At 40.5% G+C, this 18,983-nt stretch overlaps 1 protein-coding gene across 4 annotated transcripts in view; it reads right to left on the bottom strand.

Annotated features, from left to right (window-relative positions):
- The window catches only part of LOC130075818 (trinucleotide repeat-containing gene 6A protein-like), a 64,675-nt gene that overhangs the window by 7,812 nt on the left and 37,880 nt on the right, over positions 1-18,983 (bottom strand). For 3 of the 4 annotated variants that reach the window (XM_056240583.1, XM_056240582.1, XM_056240584.1), the window contains 18 exons: positions 16,759-17,076; positions 13,761-13,808; positions 9,628-12,186; positions 8,535-8,744; positions 6,928-7,088; positions 6,728-6,805; positions 6,549-6,600; positions 6,310-6,437; positions 5,349-5,480; positions 4,504-4,632; positions 4,322-4,396; positions 3,798-4,236; positions 3,096-3,233; positions 2,690-2,851; positions 2,409-2,549; positions 1,922-2,029; positions 1,631-1,840; positions 1,457-1,524 (listed from right to left, as the gene is read on the bottom strand). In XM_056240583.1, the coding sequence (XP_056096558.1) occupies positions 1,457-1,524; positions 1,631-1,840; positions 1,922-2,029; positions 2,409-2,549; positions 2,690-2,851; positions 3,096-3,233; positions 3,798-4,236; positions 4,322-4,396; positions 4,504-4,632; positions 5,349-5,480; positions 6,310-6,437; positions 6,549-6,600; positions 6,728-6,805; positions 6,928-7,088; positions 8,535-8,744; positions 9,628-12,186; positions 13,761-13,806 (4,836 nt within the window). In that variant the 5' untranslated portion in view covers positions 13,807-13,808; positions 16,759-17,076. The remainder of the gene's footprint in view (positions 1-1,456; positions 1,525-1,630; positions 1,841-1,921; positions 2,030-2,408; positions 2,550-2,689; positions 2,852-3,095; positions 3,234-3,797; positions 4,237-4,321; positions 4,397-4,503; positions 4,633-5,348; positions 5,481-6,309; positions 6,438-6,548; positions 6,601-6,727; positions 6,806-6,927; positions 7,089-8,534; positions 8,745-9,627; positions 12,187-13,760; positions 13,809-16,758; positions 17,077-18,983) is intronic. The other variant, XM_056240585.1, reaches the window with a different exon arrangement.

Raw genomic sequence — 18,983 nt, 5'->3', positions numbered from 1 at the left:
TCTAGTGATCATGGCATTTATTTTGTATGATTTACAATTACCTATAGCCTTCTACTTATTGTGCTTTGGTTGCATTCTGGTGGCCCTATTAATACATTAGACATGACAAAATACCTCCATAGCGGTAAAGACTAAAGAGTATCTTCAAGTGGTACCGAGTCCGAGTGGCATAAGACTTGCTAAACACGCGTTCAAAACGATCACGATAAAACAGATCCTCGCGCACATTCGACCCGGAGACTGGTTTATAGCGGTGGATCTGAAAGACGCATACTTTCACAGGCGTTTACCGAGATTCGTGTTCGAAGGTGTCACGCTCCGTTCACGAAAAGTAGCCTACGCAGTGCTTTACCCCTTAGGGAGCGCGTTCTGGACTACCTAGACGACTAATGCATTTATAGCACAACCTTCTGTGTTCTGCGTCTTTTCAGTATGCGTTGGTTTCAGCTGTCTGCCCTATTACTCTGTGTGCACTTCGCTCGTCCCGCGGATTTATTCCGGACGCTGCGTTTTGTATGCATGCTTTTAACAGCTGTTCTGATGTTGTATGCACCAGCACTTCTTGCTTCATTATGTTGTATGCGCCAATATAGGCTACCCTTGTTGCTTCATTATTATCACTCCCTGCGATTAGTCCCACGTCGGCTCGGCTGTGTTCAGGGCGGAGCTGAAGGCGCCGGCGAAGTTTTGGCACTCTGCCAGCTAGCTAGATGCATGATTGTTTCAACTAGGTCCGGTACCCGAACTGGGTGAGGCGGGGCTTTAGTTCTTTGTTGTATTGACCTGCTTCGGCATGTGTAACATTTTTCTGTCAACTCTGCATATATCCTTCGCGATCGATATTGCACGTTTGTCGATGGAGCGGGTTAAGAGCATACTAAATGTTCTGACCGCATTAGTGCGGGACAAATCTCTGAGGACATCAGAAGTTACAGGGACTGATGGCAGCTGTAAGTACACAGGCTACATTGTAATTTCAATTTTAATGGAGAGTAAAACAAAGGCAGAACACCGTATAATCTGATTGGTAGCATTATTTGATAGAACGCCGGCACAGTAACTTCATATTGACGCGCGGCTAAACAAAGGCAGAGTGCCGTAACTCAATATGAGCGTTCCAAAACTAAGCCAAAGAGCCATAACTGGTGTTACGGTGTTCTGCCTTGGTTTCTCATGGGCTTTTGGAAGTTACGGTTAAGACAACCCATTATTTTCTCGAAAAAACAACGGAATTGACTCAAGATACTTATCCACATGATAAAGGAGGTCTTGAATGTGCCAAAAATATCAATAACTCATTTTCGACCAAAACCGAAGTTACGGTCTTTTGCCTTTGCATGGCAGAATAGTTTTATGGTGTTTTGCACTGCAAAAATCATGAGTGCTGAAACAGGCAATGTGAATGCTATGGACTGTTAAAATGAGCCCATGCAGTCCAAATAATTAAACTTCTTACCTGAGGTGTGAGGTTTTTGAGTACAAGCCAATTAGTTCTCCCTGAGCTGCTGTCACCCCAGCTGGAACCTGTGAACAACGATCATTTCAGGTCTCTCTTAAATCTTTAAACTCTACAGTACGGACACTGTTCATAGAGTTTGTTAAGGTGAAAGGAAATATAACTGTGACTTACTAGAGTTGAATCTGGATTCAGAGCCACCCCAGCCTGCCAGCCTCAGAGAGCCGTTGTCCCAAGATGAGGGCTGTTTCTGGCCAGTCAGGCCAGGTGGAGGGCGGGACGGAGCAGAGATGCCTTTCGAAGGGAGAGGAACCTTCCACAGCTCATGAGCCAAAGAGGTGTTGGTGACTGTACCAGGAGACCATTTGGAGTCACTGTTTCTGGCTGCAGGGAAGAAAACAAAGTTAATGGACTGTATTTGAACCACAGGCCTGTGTGGCTAGGCCTAAATAGTTGCACACCAACCTGAAGTGCTTTGTGCTGTACTGCTGAGGGAACTATTGTGGTTGGAGGCACGAATGGATGTCCAGGCACTATTTGAAGGCAGCGTGGTGTTAAGTGATGAGGATGGCCCTGGAAGAACAGAAAAAAATAAATATTTCATTGTTGAAAACACGAATACATACAACTCAGCAAATTACAGTACCATTCAATTTTCTTTAATGGTTTCTGAGCAAAGTCTCTGGCTTGAAAATCAGCCTCAAAGGCTGCATTTATTTGATCAAAAATATCAAATAAGGATCACAATATCAGAAATATTGTGAAATATTATAATTTAATGTAACTTGTCTATTTTAATATATTTCAAGTTTAAGATTTTACTGTTACTTTATCAATTTAATGCATGCTTGCTAAATAAAAAATTATTTCATTAAAAAAATAATTCTTACTGACCACAAACTTTTGAACAGTACTTTATAATGATATATAGCTGGTTTAACAGATCACTTACCATTGTTCCTGTCCCTGAGGTGATCAACATCCCGGACTGTATTAATGGAGAGATTATTAATCACACTGCCAGGAGTGACAAATGGGTCAGTTTCAGGATCAATGTTTGGATATCCTTTCCAGGGCTCACCAGGACGGAACTCTGTCAAATAAACATAACATGGTGAGCTCATTCATGCCACAGCGCCATTCTTAACCAGTTGAGCTTTTCTGTAATATTCCATTTCAGTAAAAGATTTGATTGGAACATGTAAATAATTTATGAAGCAAATGGGTCTGAACCTGGTGGCCAGTTGACATTGGTGGAACCATGAGGTGATTTGGCACGGCTGGGCCAGCCATCTCCCACAGAGCCAGGAGGACTGATGGGAGTGTTACTGGCATTCATGAAGTCATATGGACCAAAGGGCGAGTCTTCAAGCCTCAGGCCAGATGGTATAGCACCTATAGTAAAATATCCATTAAACTTTTCGCTCACATTGTTTGATGAGATAAGATTAGGGCTGCACAATGGACTAAAAATTATTACTGGTGATTTTTATCCTTGATAGAAAAAACAACATTGAGATGGAATGCACTAATTGACACTTGTCACAATTAATCACATGGTCATATATTTTTGTTCATATCAGCTGTGAAGCTATGACTGATTACAAAAAAAAAGGGGTTATCAAATGGGGAAACCCACCAGATTTGCTGGGGTTTTGATCAAGTGGCGAGTTAACGGAGATATCCATGGCAGTCCACTTCTTCAGACGGGACTGTGGCTCCTTAAAACCAACACTACTAATGTCAAGGTTGCTTACATTCAAGTTTGAGTTCAAACCTAGAGGAATACAACAAAAGTAATTTAAAAAAACAACTTAATTTTCTGTCAGGATGTGCATATTCTTAACAACATTTCTGGTATCCAGGAATTAACAGCAGCAGCAGCTCTAACAAAAAGATCATATCAACATTACATTCAATTTAAATGCACTCAGTATTTTTGATATATCAGTATTGAATTTAAAAAAAAAATTCAAATTATTTATTACGGTGACAGCGTTGCAATTCAATACTTTGGCTTTTGTGTAACACTGTTCACACCACCATGGCAGCCGCATTATTGCCAACACTGATTGCCAACAAACAAAAAAATACAGAATGCACAAAAACTGTGGGAAAACAAAGGAAGGCGACAAGCAAAAACAACCTTATTATTGTCAAGCGGCAGAAATAATAAGTACAAGCACCATACGTATGCCAGCCAAACATTGGATTTACAATCAAATAATAAGGTTCTGAAATCAGAAGGTTTTGCAACATTGCACTGTTTTCATTTTCCCTGTAATACAAAATGCAAGAAGAAACTTTCCTGGGGACAACAAAATAGATAGACTGTATTCACCTCTCGCTGGCAGAGAGCTGCTGTCAGGACAGAAGTTCTTTCCTACCCAAGGGTTGATGGGAGAGCCTTGCACCATGTGGCCATTGCTCATAGGTGGGGCTAGGAGGCTATGACTTTGACTAATGCCAGCTGGCAGATAGCTTGACATGTCAGATGCAAACATTGAGTTGGGCTTGGCAGCTTGGTGCAACATAGAGTCAGTCTGGCCTATATTAAGATGGGGAGGACACCCACCTAAAGGGAAATTACTGAACGAGCTCAAGGAACTTTGTTCTTTCTGCAGGTCAGAGGCATTGGGGGGCATGAAGTTCTCCATATAGGACTTGAGGCTGGGTTGGTGCAGTGAGGGTGGCTGAGGGGAAGTCTGTTGCTTCATCTGGGAGGGATCGAGATGGCGAGGAGTCTGGATCATTTGCTGGGACAGACCCAAACCACGACCCTACACAATCACAAATGAAAAAATTACATAAACGAGCCAAGAGAGAAAGAAACAAACACACAAGTTGGTCCAAGAGATCGCGAACCTGCTGTTCCTGTTGCTGGCGGCTGTTAACAGGCATGGCCCTCTGGGTTTGAGCTTTTTGCTGCAAAAGGAGACGCTGTGGGACCGGGAAAAAAAGAAAGAAAAAGTAATATGTATCGCTAGGAACATGGTAACTTATCAGTTAAATAAATTCTAGGCTGTTACTTGCAGTGGGATCAATACCTGTAACTGATTAATCTGAGACAGTTGGTTGAGTTGAGACAGCTGGTTCAGCACAGCCACATGCTGTGGGCCAAACAGAGGGTTCAGACCTCCATTATTGGGAGAGTACTTCAACAGGGGTGGAGGAACCTGCAAAGAGAGATTGTACACATTCGTTATGAACATAAAAGACATACATATTTTAATGGTTTATTCTGGTTTACAAATTACATTGTCTCTTAAAATTTCATCTTAATAAAATTGCAAATAATTTTTCTCAGTAAAATATAAATTATATTTTTTTCCTCAAATTGTGCAGCCCTACTTTTAAGAGTTAATTTATTCATTTCTATGTGCGGAATCACACATTTGGAAATTTCCTAATACTTTTTTCTGATAAATTTCCTGATACGACCGTGGGAACCCTGTTTACCACACAGCTTAAAGGGTTTGTTTACCCAACAATTTTAATTCTGTCATTAATTACTTACCCTCATGTCGTTCCAAACCAGCAAGTCTTTGGTTCATCTTTGGAACACAAATGAAGATCGTTTTGATGAAATCTGAGACCTTTCTGTACTCTCCATTGACAGCTATGCAACTTCCACTTTGACGCTTCAAAAAGTTTATAAAGAGACCAAAAAACCTATCCATATGAATTGAGCAGTTTAGTGAAAATTTTCTGAAGAGACTCGATCGCTTTATATGATTAACAGATTGAATTTAGGCTTTTGTTCATATCTAAACAGTCTTACGGGTTTGGAACGACATGAGGGTGAGTAATTAATGGCAGAATTTTCATTTGTGGGTGAACTAACCCTTTAATCTTGAAGTGAAGTGAGCTTTAGAAACCCAATTGGAGTTACCTGAGAGGGAAGTAGTGGAGGAGGCACTTGGTTGCGTAGAGTGGGCTGAGTGGAGTTCAGAGGTTGTGCTGGAGGCTGCTGGGCGTTCCGGCCTTGTGCTGCCGCATTACCGACACTGTACATGTTTACATTCTGTGGAGAAACACAAACAACCCACATGTACATAATGAGCATTCAGCAGTCTAGTGCACTCACAGCTTCAGCACACAGGGATCTGCATGCACTAACTTACCTGCCTAACAGAGGCAGAGTTTGGATGGTGAGGCCCTGGCAAGTTGCATTGGTTTTGTTGTGCATTATTCGTAAGGGAAAAGCAGATATTCTGCATGGAAGTGATCTGTGAGTTTCGGAACTCCTCTGCTACAGAGCTATTACATACGGGCAGTGAAAGCTGAAGCACAATCACAGGCCAAGCAGAGAGAGAGAAGCAGGACGCAGAGAACAGCAGCAGTTGGTCAAAGAACAGAAGGAACACCAGGCCACCAGAGAAAGACACATTAACACCCACAGAAAAGGTGACAGAAAGGCTATGTTAGCATCCTCTTTGGCATGTTTTAGGAATTGGGATAAGAAACAGACTTAGATTCCAGAATGACTTGATGTTAAATACCCCATGAAATTGATTGAAGCATTTCCTTGTGAAAAAGGAAATTTGGGCTTTCCAATGGGGCCTCAAGATGACTTAAAATGATTATAAAAAAGAAAATCAAGCTTAAAATTAAGCACAAAAAAAGAGAGATTTTTTAATTGAATTCACTCCCTTAAATGTCCCCCCCACCCTCGAAGCTCTTAACTTCAGGAATAGTTTAATTTGACATAAAACATCAATTTTACATCATAGGGTCTTTACGTTGCATTTCTTTCCCATAGAGGGTGCTAAAGTAACCAACAAGCACAAGTAACAGTCACTGTGTGAAGTGAAGGCTCCATTAACGCTACAAGAGACTTGGAAAAAACTGACCTTATCCATATAGGGATTGCGGTCTATGGGAGAATCTTTGTGGATCTGGTGACGTGAAGCAGGATTTTTTCCGTACTCTCCCATATTAAGAACATGCTTGTCAACATCAATGCGCTTGTCTGTCATTCCTGCAGAATATGAGAGGAATTTATAGATTTTACAATATCAAGCTAGTATTCATGGACTGCGACAAACATCACTCAATATAAGCACTGGAAGAGCATGCGAATGTGACCTACCTCCAGACATATCCATCTTATTGCTCTTCATGGAATCTTCAGCAGAATCCCTCTGTAAAAAGATAGAAGCGTAAGCATGCTAACTAATGAGTTTGTTTCTCAAAGGATTTGTGGTCACCTAATATCTAAAATAAACAGGTTTCAATGGAAATTGTAGCAATCAGACTATTAATCCTTACAGGGTACATGTTGTTGAACTGTTTCACAAACGGATTCATCCATTGAGAATCATCTTGCTTGTTGGGTCCTTTGTTCAGCTAAGGAAATAGGCAAGCAAAATGTACACAATTTTGTCACTAAGTCCTTGTAATAAAACAGTAAATTCAGTGAATGATATTTTAAGTAGTTCTGCCAGGCTAAATCAGGTCTGAATTATTACCTTTGGAGGCATCTTCTTGTAGGACCAGTTACCAGTTTGGTTCATTTCCTGTGATGAACTGTTGTTCCACATGCCTATCTTTACTTGCTCTTCCTCCTCCAAGTTGGAGTGCCCTGCCATAGAATTCTGCTCTCCATACCAGTCTTGCATAGGTTTGGATCCTAAAAAGACAAAAACAATATCAAATGAAAAATAAAGGGGTGATTATATGTTCAGTGATTAAAAATAAAATCACTGAACACATAGTTACATTTAAATTAATTTTATTTCACCCTGATATTTACATTGGGGAAAAACAAACAATGGGTTTAACTCTTTAGGCGCCAAGGTTTTTTGTTGAAAAAATGCTGGATTTTGACATCAACATTTCAAAAGCTTGTGGCTTGAAAGGGTTTAAAGATAGAGATCTACTGTAAATTAGAAAAATGTTGGGGATGACTGAAAGTTTATGTGGGGTGTAAATATACTCATCTAATTTGCATATTATGACGCCATAAGGGGGCGGCCCTCTTGAATTTCATAATATTCAGGAAATAGTAGATATTTAACTGATGTTTGAACTTATTTGGATGTTTTATTTTTTTTTATCCTCATTCCAAATGATGAGAAAAGAGGAAACCAACAATAACAGGAGAAAGTACTAAATTATTACTATACTATATAGTAGTAAAATGCATATGAACAGTAGCCTACTTTTTGGATCAGTTCATCAGTAATATTCAGGAAATAGTAGATATTGAATTGATGTTGGAATTTATTTACATGCTTTTTTTAATTTTCTTTTTTATCCTCATTCCAAATGATCGGAAAAGAGGAAACCAACAATAAAATAGGAGAAAGTACTAAATTATTACTATATTACAATACATTAGTAGTAAAACACATGTGAACAGTAGCCTAATTTTTGATCAGTTCATCAGTAATATTCAGGAAAAGATCACGTCCACCCCTGCCACCCCTATCCCCGTTGGGCAAATGGTCAAAATGATTTGTTTGTGCTTCGTGAACACTCTCGCCTTGCACGGCAAAGATGTACCGCGAGAAGCGTGCAGCACCATTGCGCGTCAAAGATGTACCGAGAGAAGCGCGTGCGACACCATTGCGCGGCAAAGTTGTACCGGGAGAGGCGCGGGCGGCACCATTGCACGGCAAAGATGTACCGGGAGAAGCGCGATCATTAGACGGCCGATCGTCATTTACAAAAGGCAAATATTCCCCTTCAGAGTCAGAATCGGCGAATAACATTTGCAACACATCCTCACGGTACAAGTTTTTATTAGCCATTTGACGATTTTCTCTCACAAATATCACAATTTACTCAGACGCTCTGAACTGAACTGCTTCCGCATCAATGACACGATCGCTCACTTGCTCTGCTGTTTCCTCCAACACTTTGAATAGGAACATGACGTCATTTTGATCTTGAATCGAAGTATTACATGTCTGCCATCTAGTGGTAGGGAATACAAATTAGATATTACACCATATTAGGATCTACAGCCTGTTTTATTAACTATGACGTCTTGTCGTAATTTTGCGACTTTGGCGCTTAAAGGGTTAAAATAAATCAAAGAAAGTTCTTGGCCTTAATTGGAGATGTGACATACCAGACTTGTGCTGTGACTGCTGTCCTACAGCAGCATTGCCCCAGCTACTGCCTCCTGAGTTTTCCCTCCCTGGCCCTTCCCAGCTGGAACCTGTATCAACAGGCTTTCCCCAAGCAGATGTGCCATTGTCCACAGTGACAGGTGAAGCAGCATGCTCACCCCAGGTAGAGGACTCATTTTTTTGTGGCCCACAATACGTCTCTCCCCACCCTGTGAGCAGACAGCAAAAAAACAAAAACAAAAATATGATCACAAGACCAGAACACAAAATAATGCTATTTTTATAGTATAGTATTTAAAAAAAAAATAAAAAAATCGTCAGAGAAAACAAGAATCAGAAGTGTGAATTATTAGCTACATGGCAAATAACTATGCAACTCATTTGCATCTAAACATGAAATATTTAACATTTAAAACAAGGAAAGGTTATCGTTTAAAAACTAAAATCTAATACCAAGGACAACGCAATTAATATGTACACAAACTCCAAAGTGGCATTGGACAGCACCTGCAAACTTTCCGATGGCCTAAATCCGACCCTTGCATAAACATGCTTATGCAAGCTTTGTTTACTCTGAAGTCCTTCTAATGGATCAGCTTACATTTAACCACTAAGGTTTTTGCACTTTCACCATCCAGCATATGCCCTGAATACTTCCTTCAAAAATAGCCCTGTTCATGTGTGCCCTCCTGCTCAAATTGCTGCCATATGACTGCACCATCGGTCAGAATGTAACCCAAGCCTATTTTTCCCTGAGCACAGCTCATATACAGCGAATTTCAAATGAAGTGGGAACACTATTTGAACCTATATCTTTACAGTTCCCATTTAGCAAATAACAAAACAAATGAAAAAGCTGCATTTATACAATGTATATCAATTTCAATGTACTGCATGAATATATTTATATAGACATGCAAACAAACACTCACTCATAAGTTCAGAACTTGTCAGTGCAGGAGGTATTAGAGGAAAGGGGTGGGAGGAAAAAGTGCATCCAGAAAAAATCCAAAGGGATGAGTGCATGACTAAAGATAAATATAATGGGTGAGTAATAATTGCCAAGGCACTGCCAAAAAGGAAGACACCCACCTGAGCTGCAGTTCTTTTCCTTTGGAGCCATGGAGCTTTGGGCTTGTGGGGGTTGACAAACAGCCATGCCATCCTGCTCTCCAGCATTGTTCTTGTTCCACATATTTACGTTGCTAGAGTTAAATTTGTTGGGATCTCCCCATGCTGAAGTACCATCATCAATATCCATTCTGCGCCTGATGGATTCAGGCGATGGCTCTTCCCATCCAGTGGATGATTCTTCTTTGGAGGCAGCAGGTATTGGGCCCCCCTGCCATCCTGTAGGCTTGTTCTGACTAGGGGCTCCAGTCTGAGAGGTGTTCCCACTCCTGTACGTTCCCATGCTGGAATCTTGGGACTTGACCCATTCTGAAGAGTTGTTCGTTTTTGTGTTATCACCCCAAGCAGGGTTGGAGTGGCTTGGTTTGATTGGCTCGCCCCAGGTTTGGTTTTGATTGTTGGTCTTTGGTGGGTCTCTCCATCCTGTGGCTGGACCACTCTGGTCAGGAGTGTTGTTGCCTCCACTGCCTCCCCAGATGTTGCTTGTCCCGGAGCGCCCAGGCTCGCTCCAGCCCGATCCAGAGCGGTCGCTGTCGCTGTCGCAGCCACCTGAACCAGACTTCTGGGGTTCTACCCAATGGTTTCCCTTTGGGCCTTCTCCACCCCATCCCTCTCCAGCAGAGCCCCAGCCTTGCTTTGCCTTCGGCGCATTATTCCAAGAGGACTTCTCATCCTTGGTACTATTCCATGAGGAACCGCCTTTGTTCATTGTAACAGAAGGGGCATCCTCCCATCCATTTTGCCCAACCGGGCTTTTGGTTTCTCCCCAGCCAGTTAAAGGTTTCGATTCAGACCACCCAGACACTGAAGAATCGCTACTTTTGTTGGTGCTGGGTCCATCTCCCCACCGACCTGAGTTAGATACCTGAGGGGGAGCACTGCCCCAGCCTGTCTGTCCACATCCTGTCTTTTTATCGGAGGTTGAAACATCCCAGACAGTGTTCTGGCGGACTGGAGTTTGTCCCCATCCAGTGTTGGACAGCACCCTGGGGTCCACGTCAATTCTAGAGAGAGCTGCATTAACCATCCCTTGTTGATTTCCCCTCCGTCGGTTGCCACCACGCTGCCCGTCCCTCTCACTGCGACCTCCCGAGCTCTCTCCGCTACCTTCACTGCCTGTAGATTTGTTCCACGTGCTGCCTTGCAACGCTTGACTAGAGCTCCCTATACCAAGAGCATCATCCTCCAAAGACTTCCATCCATTAGTTCCCTTTCTGCTTCCATTTGTGCTATCATTGGAATGCTGACTGTTGCTGGGCAAAGTGTTCCACTCCCCGTTTGAGACCTTAGTGCCAGTGTTTGAAGAGGATGAGGAAGAGGAAGAAGAGGAAGAGGCACTCCCCCAGGGGCGAGGGATCCCAGCTGGGCCCACACCATTACCTGCTCCCCAAGACATACTTTGTGAGGTACCGGGGGTTGAGTCCCAACCTCTTTCACGACCGCCCATCCCGTTATTATTATTATTCTTTAAAGCAGCACTCACAGAGGAACTGTTGGCTCCAGACTGCATTAGAGTTGCATTCACAGTGTCGCCCACAGCTTGGCCTTTAGGGATGGGACATTTGTCTCCAGAGTAATTAGTGCTGGGCGTAGCGCCCCATGCTGTACCGTAAGACCCACTGTTAATCCCCTCACTGTTGCCGTGTTGAGAAATGGAAGTGCCATTAGAGACCGGAGAAATAGGGAGCTGAGGGGAGCCCCCTGTACTCATAGGCCAAGCTCGGTGCCCTGGGGGCTGTTCATTTATCTGCATTGAACCTGTAGAGTTTGGTAAACTAGAGGTCATCGAGTTAGTAGTGTTATTTGGTCCATTAAATTCAGTGTTAAGGTTTTGAGTCTGCCCACTTGGAACCTTGTTTGTACCATTGACTTCAGTTTCGGACAGCTGCAGGCATCCCCAGGACATCTTAGAGTTGATACTCTGCATGCTGGGTGTTTGACCTATGGTGCTTTGTTGAGTGTTGGTGCCACCATTTCCGTTCCCCACCGGCCCGTGGGGATTGGGCCCAGTGCTCTGAAGAACGGGCCAGGCACCATGGTTGGCAATTGGGTTCAAAGTGCTTGGATTTATACCTATATTGGTTGAGGAAACTTGGGTACCCCATGCATTTATTTTGCCATGGCTGCTTTCTGCCAGCTTGCCACTGGGGCCATCTCCGGAGCCTTGACATGTGCTTAGCATTGAGCCATTGGATACACCCCAAGGCCCCTTAACACTCCCATTACCCACATTATTGCTGCCATTTGCAACCATGAAATGAGAACCTTGTCTATTGCCATTGTTGTCACCCCCAGTGCTCTCAGACGGCATCATACTAAGATTTTTTTCTGACCCAGAGCTGGAGGCAGAGTCAGCATCCATACATTCTGAGGCTAACTCTGGGTCACTACCAGTGATAGAGGGCCAGGGTCCCTTATCAACAATTACTTTTCCCCAGTTGCTGTTTGAGTCGCTGCAAGGTGAGCCAGAGCTCCATGGTGAACTTTCATACTGAGGTTCCAGACCAGCATGTTCCAAACCTGTGAACGCAAATAGTCAAACGTCAGTCACTTCAGATGGCAAACAGAAAAAAAATGTGGACAGTCTGTATTTGTTTAGTAAAGACTTAATAAGAATGTGGCGACTTAAAATATAAGGTTCCTTCCAAAAAAATATTTGTTGGGACAACTTAGACATTCAGCAAGACATTAATTAAGACATCCAGCACATTCAGCTCCACAGACTCCATGCAATGAAATATCCTGATTCTTTTATTAACTGAGTTATTAACTGTAATACACTCAGTGTAAATAAAACAACCTAAATCACAAGCCAAATGGTGTATATAAATGTGTTGGTTACAAATTACAAATTGTTTTGTACAATGGCTAACCGCCCATGGTCCTTGTCTCTGTCCTGCTGAGAGGTGTCTCACTCAAGCCAGAATGAAACAGTAGTAGAGCTGCCACCATTTTGTAGCCGCAGCATGATCATGCTGCAAGCCAGGATGGAAGAGAAGGGAAAGACAGACGACTGCAAGCAGCAACACTAAGTGTGAAGTGTCTCAGCAAGTTTGCTAATTTTGCTTCGATGCGGCAAGCGTGGTGGCACTAAATTCTAACAATTACACAACTGCTGTGTTCGTTGAAATAAGCATTTTCTGGTAGCCTGCTCTTGCTTTCATATTTTTCTGCAAGATGGCTGCCAAGCTTCCTTGAGCACTGTTCTCTTGCCAAGTCTGAGATCCTTCTACCCGGCTGTGTTAACAACAGATATGGGAAGACAAAGCAGCAGACAGTCTCATTGCTGGTCTCAAGTAAACTGTTTGTTTAAGAGTGACTCAGTAAAATGAGATTCTGCTGAAGGTCACTGGAGGTAAAGGAAAATTACAGTTATATTACAATTTGATCTCATATTTCATTTCTCCAGGGGAGACAAAAAGAGACGTCAACTAAGGAGAGACTTAGTAGTCTACAAGTTAACGGGATAGAACAATGGAAATTCCGCTATCATTCACTCACCCTATTAAAGCCTGTCGTTTACTGACCTTGCCTTTCCAAACCTATATGACTTCTTCAGTTGAACACAAAAGGATATATTTTGGGGGGGAAAAAAGAAGTCATGCAGGTTCAGAACCACAAGCTCAGTAAATGACAGCCTTTAATATTTTTGGAGGAACTATCCCGTTAATGGGAGACATACTGTGTCATGGGCAGTGTGTACAATCTCTGACTTACAATGCAAGACTGAATTCAGAAAAGTTAGCACTTTGAAACAGTTGGCAGCACTACTATTCTGGTCTTATATAACACAGGAAAAACACAAATTTGGCAGGAAACAGGGAAAGTCAGTCTACCTATGCCAAGAGATATTAATTCTTACAAGAAGCTCTAGAGCAAATGGCTAACTTTGGAGAGAGAATTTTTTTAGAGAGAATCAAAGCTACTCATTGAAACACTTAAGCATTGACAACAACTTTCAATCTACCTAAACAAAAACTGATGAACAGGTCTTCAGATGACTTATGGACTTAACACACACACACACACACACACACACTATACAAAAATAGTAAACAACAGCACATGGTGAGAAAAAATAAATAGTGAGCCACCTGTTTGGTTAGGGGAGTGGCTGACAGAATCCCGAATGGGAGCCATGCCTACAAAAAACAAAGAGCAACACAGTCAGGAAAAATAACTAAATTAAGCTGCAAAATAGGTCACCAATAAAAAGGCCACACGCTAAAACCATTTAACAAATATTATTGCTTATTTCTACAGCTATGACCAACAATTCCAATTCATCACTGCTACTTTTACAGGTAACTCCATTAGCATGATTACTGAACTGGACTTTAAATTAGTGCTTGATTAATATGGGTTTTTCATTGGGAGATGCATATGCCAATATCTACTAGTACAGATAGTTTTACACAATACTTGCATTACAAAAAAACAACAAAACACTTGGAACAAATTATTTTGTTGTTTAGCTTTGGCACGGCTCTCTTTTTTCAACTGACACTTTGGACAATGCTTACAATCTGAAAATGGAGAAATATTAGCCAATTTATCAACATGACTACAAAAATACCAAACAAACCAAAAAACAACAGTACTTTATGAGCACTAGGGGTGGGAATCTTTTGATACCTCACTATTCACCTCATATCGACTATTGAGGTCATGATTAGATTGAAATTTTATTCAAAATTGAGAATCGTTTCTTAATTGAATATAGGCTACATAGATTTGATTCTAAATTACTGTTTTGAGTAACTTTTCCTATTTGACTGTGGTAGATAGGACTTGAAAAAAAAAAAACTGAATTAAATTTTTTGAGACAGGAATTTTGGGTTTTCATGAGCTGTATGCCAAAATCATCAGTATTAAAACAACAAAAGACCTGAAATATTTCAGTTGGTGTGCAATGAATCTAAAATATATGAAAGTTTAATTTTTATCATTTAGGGCTGCAACTACCGATTATTTTGATAATCGATTAATCGGACGATTATTTTTTCGATTAATCGATTAATCGGATAAAAAAAATTCACTTCGATTTTTTGGTTTATTGACTAAATAAAACCCGGTTACACTTTATTTTAAGGTGTCCTTGTTACAGTGTAATTATATTTTTAAGTACAGAGTAATATTAAGGAACTACATGTACTTACTATAGGAATAGGGTATGATTAGGATTTTGTTGAGGGTTAGTTGCATGTAATTATGCATAATTTACTGTTATTACTAAAGTACGTAACATATGAAACAAGGACACCGTAAAATAAAGTGTTACCTAAAACCCTAAATTAGGATATTTATGTGTAAAAGTGTACTTTAAAAAGTGCAAAAGCCACACATTGAGTTTTAGTAATATCAATATTTGCATTGTTTTTAATGATAATTGCTGATGGCAAGTTGACAACCATGATTAATGTAAAAAAAAAAAACATTTATATCCAACATATTGTTTTAACACAATTTTTGTTAAAACAAATTTACACAGACATGTTGTTCAGATGTGAAGATATAAACTAAAAACATCTCAAATATATAATTCATTTAATTTTTATTTAAAATTAATTGAATTATAAGGATACATTGATAAAATAAATATAGAAAGACTGAAAACAAGCGTGTGAACGTAGAGCTGCAGTAGATCGCGTTTGAAAAACAATTAAAACTTAATAGACAAATGCTATAAATAGAGAACGTAATGGAGGTACGCAGCAAGTTAACAGGCTTGATTAAAAAGACAGGAAAAATTATGCATTAGTGCACAAACATTCGCTGAAAACCACTGAGTACAGTGACTAAAACAATCTTTTACTGCTGCTGTTATTAGCTGCCTTTATATTTAGTGCTTCGCTTTGTAAAGACCGTTTTAATGTAATATTTCTGCGGTAGTGCTATTTTAATCCATCACTTATGTTGCGAGCGAACTGATTGCGCAACCTGATGCTCGAGACAAAATACAGAGATCCCAAGTCTCCCGGAAGTTCTGGGAGTCACCCGCATATTGATAGCGACTTATGCGGCTCCCTGATGCCCGCAAATTAGTTCAAACTCCCGGGATTTGAGCGCGCATGCGAGACAGAAGAGACTGTGCTCCAAACCGTGTAGCGCGAGCGCGCGGCAGAGCAGCGGAGGGAGAGAGGCCTTGCGTGTGTGCGTATGTGCCTCATGAAGCGCGTGTAAGACAGAGAGCATCCTGATTGGCCTGTTTCAACCAATCACCAGTAAACCCTCCCCGTGACGTAAGCAGACCAACTAATCGATAATGACATTCGTTGACAACGATTTTCATAATCGATTATTATCGATTTTATCGATTAGTTGTTGCAGCCCTATTATCATTACATTATGGAAAATAATTAACTTTATCACAATATGCTAATTTTTTGAGAAGGACCTGTACATTATTTAAGGTTATTTCTAACGTTATTCGTTACGATATTGATATATGAACTGTTATTGTCAAGTAAGCTTCATGCTTTCCCCGTTGCGAATGCACTCTTCTAAACTGTAGCTACAAGTGCTGCACTGCTAGTTGACTGCTGCGCCTTTTCCCCCGAAAATATCACGTTAACAACCCCCCTTTAGAAAACGTAATTCCTTTGTGGATCCTCTTGATCTGCTTTCTCCATGTTTCTTTGACAATTCTCAGTGTCTCAGTCTCACGGCGCTGCACATGAGTTAACCACGCCCACTTATTTACATGTCGCGGTATACACAGAATAAATAAATCTGTTACTGTTGACATTTTCTACCGCGGTAACGATATATACCGTCATACCACCCAGCCCTATTCACCGGCTTATTGTGATTAACAACACTCTAACGTGCCAATAACTTATTACTGCGAAGTTAAAGTGTAACACTTTAGAAAATTTATATTTGAAATTTTTGAATCGGTAGAAGATAGAATCGCGATTCATATGTGAATTGATTTTTCCCCCACCCCTAATGAACACACACATATCTGTCCTTGTAAACTTGAAAAGCCTCTGTCTATCACCAATGACTAACTTTAAACATATATATCATAGATTTCAGTGCACCTGGCTGATCCGTAAATAACAAGGTAATTTTGCGGAGGACTAGTACCTGAAAGGTGGCTTTGGGCGCAGTGTAGGACAGACCTCTCAGTCGTAAGCTCCCCTGGCTGGCTAGAGTTGAGCTGCACTTGAGTTCCCAGGGTGGCAGCGAGGACCGTGAGGGATTGCCCACACTTCAACAGCTGTTTCTGTTTGTGCTAACAGAGATCAGGCGGAACTTCACAGAGCGGGTACCGAGGCAGGGCTTGGGGCTGGCCGCTGGCTGGGGCCCTCTTGGCATTGCTGATGGCGCAGGTTACAGTGGAGGTGCTGCTGTTCTAATTGGCAGACTGAGGCTGGCTGAAACTGGACTTGATATGTTCTGGCACTGAAAAAAACAATAACAGGTATCAAAAACTGTAAACCCCAGTATTTTCATCCTACACAACTCTGCACTATTTAAAGCTAATCAACAAATATCTATTTTAGTTTAATGATGCCTAAAAAGAGCTTTTCTTTGTGGAATTTTTCCTGACCTAGAGACATAAAAACCACCCCTAAAGTAAAACAAAGAATAATAAAAACTATGGAGACCTAAAAAAAAAATATAAAAAATAATAATAAAAATAACATACTGCACCTCGTTAGAAATTGACCTAATTTTAAACACTTTGAAGGCCAATAATCTGAATAAAAAAGTATTCGAGAGATTAAGTTGTCTATATGGTTTGCTTATATAACAGAGCAGTTCCATACAGATTCATGGGTACCACATTAAGTCCACTATGTTAATTCCACTATGTTAATTATGCCTCCTCTACATTGGCTGAATAGAGGAATATTTTGGAAACAAACTCAAAACTGTGCAATGTTGCTAACGTAGTATAGTTTTGCTGCTACCGTCATACAAATAGTTCAGTTGTTGTCACAGTCTAGCAATTCATTAACAATCTTGCACAATTGTTAGACACTGCAACAGATAGTGGGTTGTAAAATGCGTTAAAAACTCAAGACTTAATCTCCATTAGAGTCATAGTCCATGTAAATTTTGACTTAAACAAATGTTTACAACTACTGAGCTCACTAAAACAAATATTTTCATTGAGACATTTCCACGATTTACTACTTAATTATTTTCACGATCAACCAAACAGCCGATGATCAGGGCCAATTATATTCTGTCAATCAAAAGGGGGCAGAAAAACATGTCAGACTGCAACTCATACTGTGTGTGAAGAAAACGTCTAGTGTTGAAATTAGGGCTGTTTTGAAGTTAACAACTATAATGCATTAACAGTTAAAAAATAGTGACGTTAAAGCAGGCTCTTTTTTACCAGGGCTGGTAGGTTTATGGGTTTTCCCTACGCCAAACATTAATTGTAGTGTGCCTCCCATCTAATAATCGCAAAGAGCTTTGTTACTTCTAATAAGAAACAGTCAAATTCAAAACATTACATGGTGTTTTGATGCACTTAAATGTGACATGACAGATCGCTGTAGCTCCTCAGTTCAAGTTCTCCTCTTTCACTTTAATACAAGTTATTAGGACTGGGTGGTATTTCGAGTTTGTACAATATATCGATATATTTTTTTGAAACGATATGGAATGAGGCAATACCGTTTATATCGATACAGTAGTTTGATACAAGCACATCTGAAAAATAGTTGAGGACGCAGTGTGAGCTATCCTGCAGTGAAAGTACATAGTACAATTTGTCCTAAACATGAAATATGCCATACTGAAATTTCGAGGGGTGGCACAAGATTGGCAGCTTCAACACTTAATAAAGCATTTGAAGACGCGTCACCCCGCAGAACACGATGGCAGACGAAGGATGAGCCGCGCCAGAATCAACAATCTCTGGAAGCTTCATTCAAACGAAGAGAAAAGTTTTCAAAAGAAAGCCAACGAGCGATAAATATAACCGACAAAATTATCGGGTTTATTGTTCTGGATGACCAGCCGCTGTCAAAACTGAAATGCCGTGCATTTAAGAAAATTGTTTCTGGACTTTAAGTTTTAAAGAGGTCATTTTCTTATATATCATTTTTAAAATTTCTAGATTTATTTGTTGCAGTTATATTGTTATATTTTTTACAGTTATATTGTAAATCTAAAATACCTTTTTCAGTTTAAAGTATTAGATGTGTGGCTGCATTTTAAGTTCTTTTTCACTTAAGAAAAATAAATAATATATTGCTGTGAAATGTATGTCAGATAATAAAAATACTCTAGTTCACTGTATGTATTTGTTCATGTTTTATTAAGGGATAAGTCTGAAGCACACCATAAAA

The sequence above is a fragment of the Rhinichthys klamathensis genome, unplaced genomic scaffold (assembly GCF_029890125.1).
Source record: "Rhinichthys klamathensis goyatoka isolate OS25496 unplaced genomic scaffold, OSU_Roscu_1.1 h1tg000605l_1, whole genome shotgun sequence".
NCBI classification, from domain to species: Eukaryota; Metazoa; Chordata; class Actinopteri; order Cypriniformes; family Leuciscidae; genus Rhinichthys; species Rhinichthys klamathensis.
The sequence above is the reverse complement of the archived record's forward strand: the minus strand, read 5'-3'. Positions and strand labels throughout refer to the sequence as shown.